Source organism: Mesitornis unicolor, unplaced genomic scaffold (assembly GCF_000695765.1).
Source record: "Mesitornis unicolor isolate BGI_N332 unplaced genomic scaffold, ASM69576v1 scaffold18588, whole genome shotgun sequence".
Taxonomy (NCBI): domain Eukaryota; kingdom Metazoa; phylum Chordata; class Aves; order Mesitornithiformes; family Mesitornithidae; genus Mesitornis; species Mesitornis unicolor.
Window position 1 is genome coordinate 39,339 of NW_010200103.1, and position 13,491 is coordinate 52,829.

The 13,491-nt window shown below is 39.1% G+C and overlaps 1 protein-coding gene across 1 annotated transcript in view; it reads right to left on the minus strand.

Annotated features, from left to right (window-relative positions):
* Nucleotides 1–584: 584 nt before the first annotated feature.
* Nucleotides 585–13,491, minus strand: part of LOC104544705 (vitellogenin-1-like) — a 42,631-nt gene continuing 29,724 nt past the window's right edge. The window contains exons 24-37 of the mRNA XM_010189646.1: nucleotides 13,296–13,488; nucleotides 12,910–13,235; nucleotides 12,770–12,826; nucleotides 11,714–11,908; nucleotides 10,536–10,742; nucleotides 9,512–9,654; nucleotides 8,856–8,994; nucleotides 7,527–7,662; nucleotides 6,621–6,807; nucleotides 6,100–6,197; nucleotides 5,407–5,501; nucleotides 5,142–5,301; nucleotides 3,794–3,955; nucleotides 585–902 (exon numbers count right to left, since the gene is read on the minus strand). Coding sequence (XP_010187948.1) covers nucleotides 784–902; nucleotides 3,794–3,955; nucleotides 5,142–5,301; nucleotides 5,407–5,501; nucleotides 6,100–6,197; nucleotides 6,621–6,807; nucleotides 7,527–7,662; nucleotides 8,856–8,994; nucleotides 9,512–9,654; nucleotides 10,536–10,742; nucleotides 11,714–11,908; nucleotides 12,770–12,826; nucleotides 12,910–13,235; nucleotides 13,296–13,488 — 2,217 coding nt within the window. The 3' untranslated portion in view covers nucleotides 585–783. The remainder of the gene's footprint in view (nucleotides 903–3,793; nucleotides 3,956–5,141; nucleotides 5,302–5,406; nucleotides 5,502–6,099; nucleotides 6,198–6,620; nucleotides 6,808–7,526; nucleotides 7,663–8,855; nucleotides 8,995–9,511; nucleotides 9,655–10,535; nucleotides 10,743–11,713; nucleotides 11,909–12,769; nucleotides 12,827–12,909; nucleotides 13,236–13,295; nucleotides 13,489–13,491) is intronic.

A 13,491-nucleotide genomic window follows, 5' to 3' on the forward strand; every position in this document is an offset into this window, starting at 1 on the left:
TCTATATATTACTTTTTTGGAGTATTTGGAATGCTACCTGATGTATTATTGTTCCCTGAAGTTTCTGAAGGAATCATTTTCATGGACATACAATAGAAGATGGTAAACCAAAAAACCCAGTTCCTATTCATACTTTTAGCTCATGAAGCAACAGCACATCCATTGAAATTTAAATGAAAATGGGGACTGTGCCACACACTATAGCTCTCTGGAAAGCTACAGTGGGAGTCTAGCAGTCCAATTCATTCCTTTGTAGAATGCACTAAGGCTAATGGTCTTGCTGGGAGTAAAATGTATTTTTTTTTCAGAACTGTTCCAAGAACAGACTTTGCTCTTTACCAGAAAGCATAAAAGAAAACAAATGCTTACTGTGTCTTTAGTATGCTAAATATGAAATTCTTTGCACAATGGAATGTTAGCAGTAGCCGTAATCATGTTTTCCTTTCATCACCTAGTGAACATAATTTTAAGAGAGGACTGCTGTAATTATATTTCAGATAAAAGGAAGCAGGATTTCTGGATAATATTATAGTTGGTCTGATTGTTTTGTTGATAGGGAAAAATAAAGAGAGAGACCACATGAATACTTATTTAATGAACAACGTATTTATTAAGCAGTGCAGACTGTACATAATGCGTTTGACTTTGGATGCAACACAGTAGGCTTATTTTCTTCAAGCACATTTCTTAATATTTTACTGCAGCTATTACATTCCCTTCTTATCTGTCCAGCTATTCAATTATTTGTGTAGTATGTCTATAGCAAACACTAAAGCGTTTAGCTTAACTACAGTCACCAGTGCAGGTACAATCAATGTCAGCATCCACAGACTCCACAACATCCTCAGATGCAGATTTCTTATCGCTGCTTCTCTGCCATTCCGGCATGCTTACAGCAGTATCTGTCAGAAGAGCAGAGCCTTTGTTAACTTAACATCAAACAAATTAACACGTTTCAAGGAAATGCTGTTTTGATGGCTGCCAAATGTCTCGTCAAGTAAAGAATGAAATCCTGTCCCCCACGACTGACATCGAACTGACTCATTGACTTGGAGCGGGATTGTCATCCATTATATAATTACTATCATGCCTCCCTAAAAACAAAACTAATAGCATTTCACGAAGCACGGAGACAACAGGCATGAGCCTGTAAAAGTGCTGGAGGTAGCCACCTTCAAAGTTAGACCACCACGTACCAACACACATCAGCGATCTCTTTTTATGTTAGTACTGTGTATTTCAACTGACTACTTGTCGAAGTTCATTCTGAAGGATAAGCCCTTTGGAGAATTTTCAGAGGTTCATAAACTTCTAATTAAAGTTTCCCATATATTGTGAAATCTGGCAGAGCATTGTCAGTTGCAGTATTAACCTTACCACACTGCTTTATCAACAGCAGCTTGAGTGAGCCATATCCCTTAATGCTGAAATAATCTGAATGGAATAATGATATTCACCCTCCCAATAAATATTCTTAGCTAGTTGGAGGTTTATCATTCCATCAGGAAGAATATTAGGACATCCATTTAGATTAAGTTTGTATAATGAGAATGGGTAAAGCTTTCATAATTTCAGTTCCATTTGTTTTATCCCCTAGTTGGACAATACATTTATAACATGCCATCTCTCATCACAGGGAAAGCCGGGGCCTGCTGTTTGGGTTCAGGTTTTATCAGTCACTTATGTCCTGAAATGCTAATCCTCTCCTTGGCTGAATAATAAACTGGAAAATAAATATTTCCCAGAAACATGCTGGAGATGCTTTTAAAAAACATGTAATATTTTCAAGCTCTGAAATGAGAAGTGCTAAAAAATGTCTGGGTTCTGTTTTTTATATACGTTAATTCTTGTTATGCTCTTTGGCACACTGTGGGTCTGATCTCATTCATAGCCATGTAGAAAACTACGATTCCTATGGGTCAGGCTTGTGGCACGTTTGAAATATAAACCAATATGTGGGCTTAAACTTGGAGTGATGTCTGCCTCAGTCAGGATCGTAAGATCTCACTGATTTGAGGACAACAGGGGAAATTCTGCATCCTTGCACTTCATTTTATCCTTGCTCCTCCAGTGACAGTGATGGAGTCCCTCTCTTTTGAAACCACAGACTACCAGAGCTGAGCTCTCCCATAAAGAGCTGAGAAAAGCTCTTTGTCCAGTGTATGCAAATAAACGTTCTCAGCTTGAGAAAGATGGGGATTTTGTTTCTGCTGCTTTTCCAAGTCATCAAAGAAAGAAAGAGAAAGAACAGTTTTTAAGGGCTGGCCTTGTATTCCTATTGATCCTTAGCCTGAGGAAAAGCAATCATCTTGCTAAAAAACTACAGATGGCATCTTTTCCTTTCCTCCTTCTCCTCCTTCTTTCCCTCTTCCCCCTCCTCCTCCTCCTCCTTCTCCTCAGGATAAATAAATAAAAAACCCCCTTGATTAGGAGTGCTGCTAGCAGACTTCCCAGTCTCTGGCTCAGTAAATGAACCAGAGAAACCTGCAGTTGCTGTAAAAGCAGCACTGGCTGCGACAACTAACATAGCTTTTTTTTCTGATTTTCCTCTTTTCTCACACATTTTTGTGAGAGAATGAGACAGCTTTATTATAGCCTAATATTCTGAGGCAGTGAGTGGCCTGGGGTGATGACATTTCAGAGATACAGACTTGTACACACGAAAGTAATCTGTGAAGCAGGGATATGACAAGATTTTGGAAGATTTTTTTGGTAAGGGTGGCTTTTTCTTTTCATAAAAGAAAGCATCTATTCACATTTCAAGGAGCTGTCAGAAAACTATTAGCACTCTCTCTGTGCTACTTGTTGAATAGGCAGTTGTAGATGGTTGACTATCACAAAGATACTCATTGCTTTTATGGGCTGATTCAGAATATCAGAGATACTAATGACATGAACAAAGTGCAAAGTTCTACATAGCTGTTGTTTAAAATCAGACATTAATATACTCTGTTCCTGTCCAGTATTATTCATGAAGGGATCCACTGACTTCAGTGAAACGACACTGGATTATCTCAGCTAACAACGGATTTGGCCAACATTGGTTAACACAGAGAAGTATTCAGTAGACGTTCCCTAATGGTAGGTTTCTCTTTAAAGTATACATCTCCTGTGTAATTCATTAAAAGATTTGTTTAGGCACCAGAAATATCTGTAGGTTCCAGGCTGGATTCTCCTCTCATGCCTATATAACTTCATCACCTGTGTCGGAGAATGCATCACACCCATGACAAATTGGTATAAGTGAAAGGAGAAAAGGGTCCAGTATTTTTAAAAATCTGGGGCATGAGGGTGTGTGTATAAAATGCCTTCAAAAACAAACCATTTTTTGGAGCAATCTAGAGAACATTTCAGCAATGTGCTTTTGCTGATGTATTGCACGGTGGCACAGCATGGCAGCCTAATCACAGCAGTCATGTCACACTACTTGACTGACTTTCAATTGCCTTGCTTGCCCTGGCCTACACAAAATTGCAGGCTGTAATGTGCATAAAAGGACTCACTGTTGCTTATCTCAACTTTATGGAGATCCTGAAAATGTGAAAAAATTCTTATCGATAGCTGCTGCCCCTTTTAACACCTAAAATGTTTTTCTCAGATGATGCTACCTGCCATCATGTAAACTAGCTTTTACTTGGCCAGTACTGTCAGTGGTTATAGCAAATACTAATGGGATTAAAAACAGCAGCTCAGAGAGGAGCTAAAGCAATACAGGTCTGCATGTGGCTGTGCAGTGTTTTGTTCTTTGGAGTGCTCTGACAGTAAATGACACCGAGAGAGAAAAGTACCGTACCTTTTGGGAAACAGTGGAAGCCAACCTTAACTGAGGTTTTTTCAGTTGGAGTACAGTCTTTCTTACATTTCAGTACTGGATCAACAGAGTAGCACGTGGATTCCTCTCCATCAATAGTAGGATTTCGATTCAGCTTCACATAACTACGCTGCAGCTTGCACCCTGAGAGGAAAAGGAAAGGTAGTTAAAATTGTAGAAATAAATCCCAATTGATCCTCGCAATAACAAAGGTCCATATTTTCTCTTCAGCTTTTATTAAAACACAGGTGCCTGACAAACCATTCTCACAGTAGTGAGGTTATCGAGATAGGATGATAATAAGTTCGGGGATAGAGGAAAGAGTCTGAAAGGGGAGCTATTTTTAAAATCTAATTGCACAATATAACCCAAATGGAATCATGTATACCCAGTTGTTTAGAACTACATAATACACAGAAAATAACCTCTCATGTCTGAAAGCTATTAAGAACAGAAACTGCGAGCACAATGGCTACTTCATTGCATTAGGAAAAATGTCAACTTGCAGAAAAGAAAGGCAGCATTTATATAATAACATCAAGGATAATTTTTGTATTGGATGATTTTTATAATGCTGCAATTATCTCACTAGAAAGGTATAATGTAACTTAACAGGATCCCAGCTATGACTCCGTTTCCTGACACGCAGATAAGCACAATTCTGCGGCCACTGAAGTCAAGGAGAAAACAACCATTAACTTCAATAAAGTTGTCTCAGGTCCAAGGTAAATGGAGACCTAGAGAACAAAACTGTATTGACGCTATGGGAGACCAGCGTTATTTTTACAGCTACTTGTGAGAGGAAGCTCTTTTACTTCAGGAGTATTTCTAAATATTTCCCTGAGATTGCACCCTCCGATGGTACAGAACAAAACCGAAATTTCTGGCACTCTGAACATTTACATAAACTTCAGATCTGACACTACATTCAGAATCTGCAACTTGTTTGATTAAATTAGGTCTGCAGACAACAGCTGAAACCACTTTGATTCAGTGGTGAAAATCACACTTATATCAGTGGGAGCAAGATTAGGCCTGATTTTGCCTCTCCAAGAAAAAAGCTACTCAGTGTAAGAAATTACAGCAGAATAAATTATTTAACATTGAAAAACACATGAGACAACAACTTCTGCTGTAGTATATGTTCTCTGTATTCACAGGCAGTGTTTTAAACAGTCAGTGGTTAATTAAGTTAAAATGGATACATATTGCTATAGTCTTTTCTAAGTGAAAGATATCTGCTGCTTTAAAAAAGTGTATCCTAGCTATTGGCAGAGGAAAAGCAAAACTGTATTCTCCCCAAGCATAAATCGTTTTCAGATCTACTCACCACCAGAGCAGGTCTCTTCGAGCAATACCCATGAATGAACAAAAGCAGAACAGCTGTGTGCCAGCTTATGATTTGGCATTAGGAGTTCATTGTGCTTTTCTCTGTCATTATTTCCACAAACTCCACAGGTCTTTCCTCTCATCCATGAAGAAACAGTAACCTATAAAATAGCACATCTTTGTAGTGAATGCTGAAGTGTTGGTCTGTTACACTGCCAAGGTACTAAAGAGAAAGAGAGCAGTAACCTTGAAAGTAAGCCCAATACCTTAAGGATCACACCATCAAAAGCCACTTTCTTCAGCCCACATGTTGGAGCTTCCACGATAACTGTTGTTCCATTCTTATAAATTTTAACGTTGTCTGTAAAAAGACAGTGAACCATAAGGTGATCCACTTAATTTCACATTAATGGAGAAACTGAGAAGCACAAAATACACCATAATGCATTTTCCTTCACAATGATCTTTTTGTGTGTGTGGAGAGAGAAAACAAAAATAGAAGAAATTATCTCTTTATTTTAAAAAATATTCTACTGTTGTTCCCTATAGTTGGAACTGACTTTTTTATCCAGTCTGCTAAGTCTTGAAATGATAATGACGTCGGTGGTGCTCCAGCTAAATATCCAAACCAAAGCATCTAACTGTATTTATGACAAGCACTTTTTTTCTAAACAGTCATCCACCTGGACAGACCATATATATGAAAATACATATACACATATATAAGAAAGGGCTTTATTCACCTGTCAGTTATGCTGAGAGAAAGTAAGAGTGTATATACTATAGGAAACAGGAATGTACGCCAATACAAATCTTAGGAAAGTAATATCTCCAGTTTTCTTTGAATTAGTTCCCACTTGGGTTTTCTTTACACTGAGATCTTTCTGTGGAATTTAGAAAATGTCTGGAAGATATTTAGTTTCCTGGTCAGTACTGGAAAAGTGGGTATCACAGCTTACCCTTTTCATATTCAGAGTCTCCGCTGTCTAATAGAACTGGTTCTTCATTGCATGCCACAAGTAGAGATGAATGTGCAGCAGGACAGATTGTGATGTTCCTTTATAAAAACATATGAAAAGAAGAAGCTAGCGGTTAATTTAAAATGGGAAAAGTAGAGATATCCGTGACCAAAGCTAGCAGGAAGCCAATGTGAATAGCTGAATTTTGAATGAATGAAATGAATGTGCTGTTTTCTTTCCAAAATTCATTGGGACAGTGGGGTTTGGAGATTCAACCTTTGAAGAACAGACAGCAGGATGACTTAATGAGCAGGTTATTAGATAATGGTGGCTATGAAATTGAAGACAAGAACAACTAAACCAAAGAGTCTCAGACGAGGATTCCTTCTGGAAATCCCATTTCCCCCCAGATATCTGGTTGCAATCCAGTTTCACCTAGCAGCTAGACATCTCCCATTCCCAGACTAACTCCCTGAAACTTTATACCAAATTCCTGAGCCCTCAGGATAAACCAAACTTACGCTGAGGTTGTATTTATGTGAACCTTTCTTGAGAAAGACTGAGGATCAACTTTGCTTGTAGTAATGATGAATTTTGGGCGTTCAGTACAGTCTTGGGCCACTATCAGGTTGCAGCTTTTATTGAAAGAATATGTATGGCTCACATGATCAAATGTTTTGAAGTCTCCCTCACTGATTTCGCATGTGGCTGCAAAACAAAACCAGAAGAGAAATGGCAGATGTGACAGTGGCATGTGTGCTGCTGCGAAGTATTGAAGGCCACCTCTGTGAGATTGAACTACCCAGCAAAGAGGAAAGAAACTTCAACATCTACTTGGCAGAATGCTGCCAGAGTCTGTAAGGACAGGATAGCACTACAGAATAACTACCAGATACAGACTATACCACTACGGATTTTGAGTACATGCTAATCACAAAACTCAAGCTAACAGGGACTAAAATGTACCAAATTCTGAAGAAACTAAAAATAGTAACCATGATAAAAAGTAGTTCACACATCACACAGAAGAGAGAGGCACCAAATAGCTAAGACTCACATGACTCCGTTTTGAAGAAAATAAATACGGCAGAAAATACATAATCTGTCTTGTACCCATCGTCTGATGCCTCTCAATTCAGAGATGGGACCTCCTTGGAGCAAAAGACAACCTCTGCTCTTTGCAGTCAGGAGTAATTCCTGAACTCCAAATATTTACATGAGTTTATATCTACATCAATTTGAAGTCTCTTCATTCACCTGCCAATAAATGTGCTTCTAAGTGAAGGAATGAGCCGTTGAGAAAGCAGAGTTAGAGATGCTAAGCTTCCCTGGAAGTCCACTACAAGGAAAGGCAAGGCCTCGTCATGGCAGAGGATGGATCTACAAGCATTGCTTATTCATGAGACAAGCATATAAGTAATATTTACATTGATCTTCTTGTGCTATTTGTGAAGCTATTTTAGGAAACACATTCCAGGCAGTGATATCTGGAGTCTCGTAAGTAGGAGATGGGCCTAAGGGCAGAGTGAATGGAATTCGGAGTGCCTGATAGTAAAGTGTTACCTGAAAAAGCAGAAATGAAAATACATTAATTGAACTTTATTGCTCAAGATATAACTGCAAACAAAGACAGAGTCTTATCTTGAAAAAAACTAATAAATCTTGAAGATGCATTTATACAATTGCAGTTGTGTTAGTCTCTCCAGGATGCACCCAAACCTTAAGCTTTTGTGAGGAATCATTGTCTTCTAGTCACACTTCCTGACTTTTTGAGAAATTGCTAAGGATGTTGGAAAGCAACTGAGGTAGACGAAGTCTAAGTGACAACTAAGTGACTTAAAAAATAAGGTAACAATTTAAGTAACTGAATAAGTCGATGCATGTGTCTGGGAAAGCAAACAGCCCATTACAGGCGGAAAACGGGCATGATGAGCATTGGGGTAAGATCCCTCAATATATTTACAAATTACATTTATGAAGAGAATCAAATTAATGCCTAGTGTGCCTGCTTCTTCATTATCATGTATTAAAGATCCTGCAGTACTGAAACACCATGGAAGGTTAAAGACACGCTAATTTCTCTGTGTACAAATAGCTAGCTGTTATTAATTTGCCAGAGATCCATAGGGGAAATTTTTCAAAGCGGTGCATGGGGATTTGGTGGACAAGGACCAATTAATCAGTGGGATTCTGCAGATCCAGCGTGTGCAAGCTGCTCTGACACTGTAACTAACTGCTCCAGTTTGGGAAAGGCTGAATTGTATTTGTGGCTGTCATGACTTGCTCAGACCCGTCTCATCAAGTGTTGTTACCACCGACGTGTGACTTGAGTGCCCACACAGACAGATGCCGTACATGGTTGCAATTGAGAGCAAAGTGTTCTCAAGGCCTCTATTATCTGCTCTGAGACCCCTATACATCCCATAAAACTAGTCACACTGTGTAAAATGAATAAAGGTGTTAGTCTAGAGCAGTCATACTTGAGACAATTTGGGCCTAACTGCTGTTCTCAGCGTGGGATTAAGGTATTTGACTATAGAGTTTGATTTTCAACTTGTTGCGACGTTGCACCAAACCAGCACAAAATTAAGAGTGCTGTTGTGTGTATTTCAAGACCCATGTAATGTAGTTGAGCTGATAGCAGCTTCTTGAAAAGGGAGCTTTGCTTTTTTTTTTCCTTTACATTAAGTATCAAAATGTTATTAGTTGAAAATCCATTCAAGGTAAGGAAAAAGAAAATAAAAATTGACACTTACCCCAGGAGCTTTAATTACTGTATCAATTGTTCGTGGAGATGTTGCAGCTGCCCTTACTATAAATTCATGAGATGGATTTCTCTGATGGGCTTCTGAGAAGCCCAACACGAGTGCTGCACCAGGAACGTATTGCATGAATCTAGAGATAAACAAGATGTGACAAACTCAGGTACATAAGCAAAAGCAGACACGGGAGGATGAGGACTACTGAAATTTCTGAGAAATCAGCGAAACAATGGAAGAACTGAAAAGTCAAAGAAATAATACTTTGGGTCAAATGAAACAGTTGATTTTATCCAAACACATTGGTTTTATTTTGCTCATTTTGATTGGGTATTTTTTGAGACGGAATAGAAGAATATTTCAGAACGAAAAGGCATTTTGAACTGAAATATCAAATTATTTAATATGGAAAGTAAAACTGAGCATGTCAAGTTTTTAAAATACTTGGGGGATATCCTTTAATATGAAACATGTAGAAGAAGTGGGACACATTTGCAAAATACTTTTATGCCATTGAACTTGCGTTTTGTTTAAAAATAAAATCCCAAACATATTTGGGTTGAAAAAATTCATTCAGTTCTTGCAGTGTTTTTATAAAGCAAACTAGTGTAAGGAATGCAACATCACAACTTAGGAACGAGTAAGTTACATACGCTGTGCTTGTCTTTTTTATCCAGGATGGAAGTTTTCCCCATTGCATCTTCAGCTGCACGGCTGGCTTCTTCGCCAGTTGGCCTGTGGTAGCCATGGCTGCTACCCTGTAGTCGCGGCACTCCTTCCCCCATCTCAGTCTGGCCTTTACAAACAGGGCAACAGTTACCGAAATTAGAGAGAAGAATCAAAGAACCATCCTTGACCACTTTAAAATGCAAGTTTTTCTCCTTTCCCACAACTTCATGTTGATTCTCTTTGTTCCCAAGTCTTGGGATTCATAATCAATTTGCTTTGTCTTTCTATTTTTAGAAGACTGCACTATAATTTCAATTACCTTCCTCCAATACCTTTTGATTTGAACCCCACACCACTTTTTTCAATACTGAAACATCAGTCTGAATTTGTTAATTACAGCTGCGAGAAACAGAGGTCTCTGCAAACTGTTACAGAAAGACCTCTTGCATTAAAAGGCACATGGGAAGCACAGCACAGGGAGAAGTGAAAAAAGAAAAGGAAAGACCTGTCCCATTTATGGGAAAGCATTTATGATGCTTTCTCAGGCATCAACCCATTACCCAACTTTACAGTTTCCACCATTAAATACAAATCCTAAGAAAGACAACATTTTAAATGCATTTATGAGTCTTCTGAAATGAATTAGAGAGTAAAACAGCTAGATTCCCAGACAAGAAAACTCATAGTTGAGCAGATAATAAATGGATAGTAATGAAGCAGTCCATTTTTTCAAATAGTTATTCTACTTCTACTGGTCATATTTTGATATAACTTGAAAGCCAATATCTTTTTTTTGCCATATTTTGAAGTGGCTGATTTTTAAAATTCTTTTTAAATGAAAAGAACAGTGGAAGATAGGAACATTTTCTGAAATCTGTCAAAGTTTGTGAAGCATTTCAAAATGCGTGCGTGTTTCCCATTTGATTCTCCTAATCAGCAAGTGCTCTGTGCTTATTTAAAATAAGGCTTTTTGGATGTCTCGCCGGGCAAATCTGCCTGCGTGCTTACCTGTGCTTTCAGAGGCAGTATTACAGCATCAGCACATGCTTTCCAACTGGTTTCAGCCAGCTGAACCACAACTAGTTGCACATCAACTTTGGCAGCATCAGAACGAACATATGCTGTAGCTTGATAACCTTGATTTCTGTTGTCACTCCTTACTGCCTGTGCCACAATCGTAATGCCAGGTGGAATTACGTCTCCCAGGAAGTTGCGCTGAAAAACAACACCCAACCATCTGCGCTTAAGTATTTCTGTGTATTCACTGGAGGGCCTACAGTCCAGATTATGTGTGCGGATAGCAGGAAGCAGCCCTCGTCCTTCATCAGTTTAGTGTGTGGTACGCGCTTCTAGATCCTCAATATTTACAGATAAATTTGATTGGAATCTCAATTCTTCCAGTCCCACCAGGAATCTTCAAAGATGTGATTGCTTTAATGAGGCATCCAAACTATATTTATATACTTATTAAGATTTTGTGCATTGTTCTAATATTTAAAATATCTGCCTACAATACATCCTAGATATCTTCATGGCAGCATACACATTCACAACATAGTTTACTATACTACAGCTCCTTCAAGCCAATTGATTATTTTGAAATCCTTCTTAGTAGCAGAGTTCCCATAGACATTGTCTGCATTCACAGATCTATTTGGTTTGTTTTTCTGTAGATACATTTACTTAGTACAATTATAGAATACTAAATGTAAGATAAAGGTGATCAGTGTTTAATGGGACTTTACATTTACCAATCAGTAATGACCATGGAGAGTCTGATTTTAGTTATACTCTACATGCACTCATGACCTCAGGTCTGCATCTAGAAGTAATTAGGCACACTTAAGTTACAAAGAAATTATTTATTCCCTCCTTATTTTTACCTAAATATAAAAGTTTTTGCATTTCGGTCTTTCATAGGGAAAAGAGAATTTTAAAAAGAGAAAAATAGTCCAGACACCAGCAAACAAAGCCCTAAAGCCAAATGAATTTGGAAAAAACTTAAGTTTTAATGAAGGGAAAAAAAAAATCTCTCAAGGAACTTTGACTTTCAATTTACAACCTTGACTTGCAGAATCCTTCCTGAGCCTGACCCCCACAGCTGATTAGAGGTCACCGCATCTACAGTCCCTGCTGTAGTCCCAGCGAAACCTGGCTGCTTGTTTGTCTGCCACAGACAGCCGTACCTCGCGTGTCAGGCTGGAACCATGGCTGTGGTGAGCGTCGACTCTTGAGCTGTGCCCAGTGTTTTCTCCATGGTGGTGGCTGCTACTGCTGCTGCTTGGGTGGCTGCTCCTGCTGCTGCTGCTGCTGTTGCAGTGGCTGCTTCCTGACTCGGAGGAAGATGATGATGAGCTGCTTGATATCTTATGATCTGTATGCTACCAAAAAAAGAAAAAAGGTTAAAAAGCTGTGACATGGCCTCTAGTTTTACATTCTAGACGTCAAAATCAGAGTTATCAGCCTCCTTCTATAGGTAACAGACAGATTGAGATGTAGCTAGAGTGTTATTTTTATTATCCCATGCAGACATGAAATATGTTGCGTAGGAATGTGCCTCGAATCCACCTGGAGCTCTCTGCTCATAGGAAGGTCGTGTAGACAGTGACTGCAAATGGCAACATCACATTGTCCAGATCTAATGTTAGGGAAGTAAAAACTGACACATAATAAGAGGTCAAACATATCCACACTTTTTAAAAATAAAAAAGAGGTTATAATTTAATGAAAACCACTATCATCTTTCTCTTTCATAAGCAAGTTATACAAAAACTTTACAGGTAACACCTACAAAGGCCACTATATTATCATCCTTCTAATATATATTTAAAATACCTCTGTGCCACAGTGCATACTGAACCTGGTTTCCGATACAATCCACATACATGATATTTTTACCATGATCGCCTAAAAACTGTGGACACAGCTATTCCTATTGGAAGTTCACGCTGTTTTATAATTCCCCTCATAGTCTTTGATAACTTAGTTTTGGACAAGTTGCACAGCATCTACCCTAAAGTTGTCCTGACCGAAACATGAGGATTGCAAGTGCTGCAACAAAAGAAGGATGTAGTGTAATGGTCAGTTATTTTAGTAACAAATCTGCTTATTTTGGCCACCATTAGTGTTGGTATTGGACAGTATGGAAGGCTCAAGTGAAATGAACCAAAGCCCTTCAGTAACAGGCTTGATCATAGCAACTGTAGTCACCATGGGAATGTGCACTTGAATTAGGGACCTACCTGATGGATGTGAGCAGACCTGAACCGGAGCTGGTATACTTTTGGAAGGCGATGTTCCTGCAAAATTCCCAAAGAAGTTATTACCTACAGCTCAGTATGGATCACCACTTAGGAGAAGTCAAAGCACTAGAAAATTTTACCCATTCTGTAGAAATGCTGTGACTACTGTAACCGTTAATTTGGGACTTGACAGGTTTTGTCTCAGCTTGTCTGTCATATTTGCTTTGGCGATGGGAAACACCAATGCTTTCACTGCTGCTGCTGGTGCCGCTGCTGGTGCTTCTGCTGCTACTGCTGCTACTCTGTGTTTTGCGCGCCTGCACACGGACACTTCTCTCTCCTTCAGCAGCGCCGGCATGTGGAAATGATGTGGTCTTGGACTGCTTCTTAGCCTTATGCTTCATACCAGATGCTTCACTACTGCTGCTGCTGCTGTTGCTACTACCTGTGCTGCTACTGCTGCTGCCTTTGCTGCTGTTACTACTGCTTCTGCTACTACTGCTGCCCTTGCTGCTGCTACTACTGCTACTGTCCTTGCTGCTGCTGCTGCTGCTTTTGCTACTGCTACTACTGCTTTTGCTGCTACTGCCGCTGTTACTACTACTGCTTTTGCTGCTGCTACTACTGCTTTTACTACTACTGCTTTTGCTACTACTGCTGCTGCTTTTGCTGCTACTACTGCTTTTACTACTACTGCTGCTGCTACTACTGCTGCTGCTTTT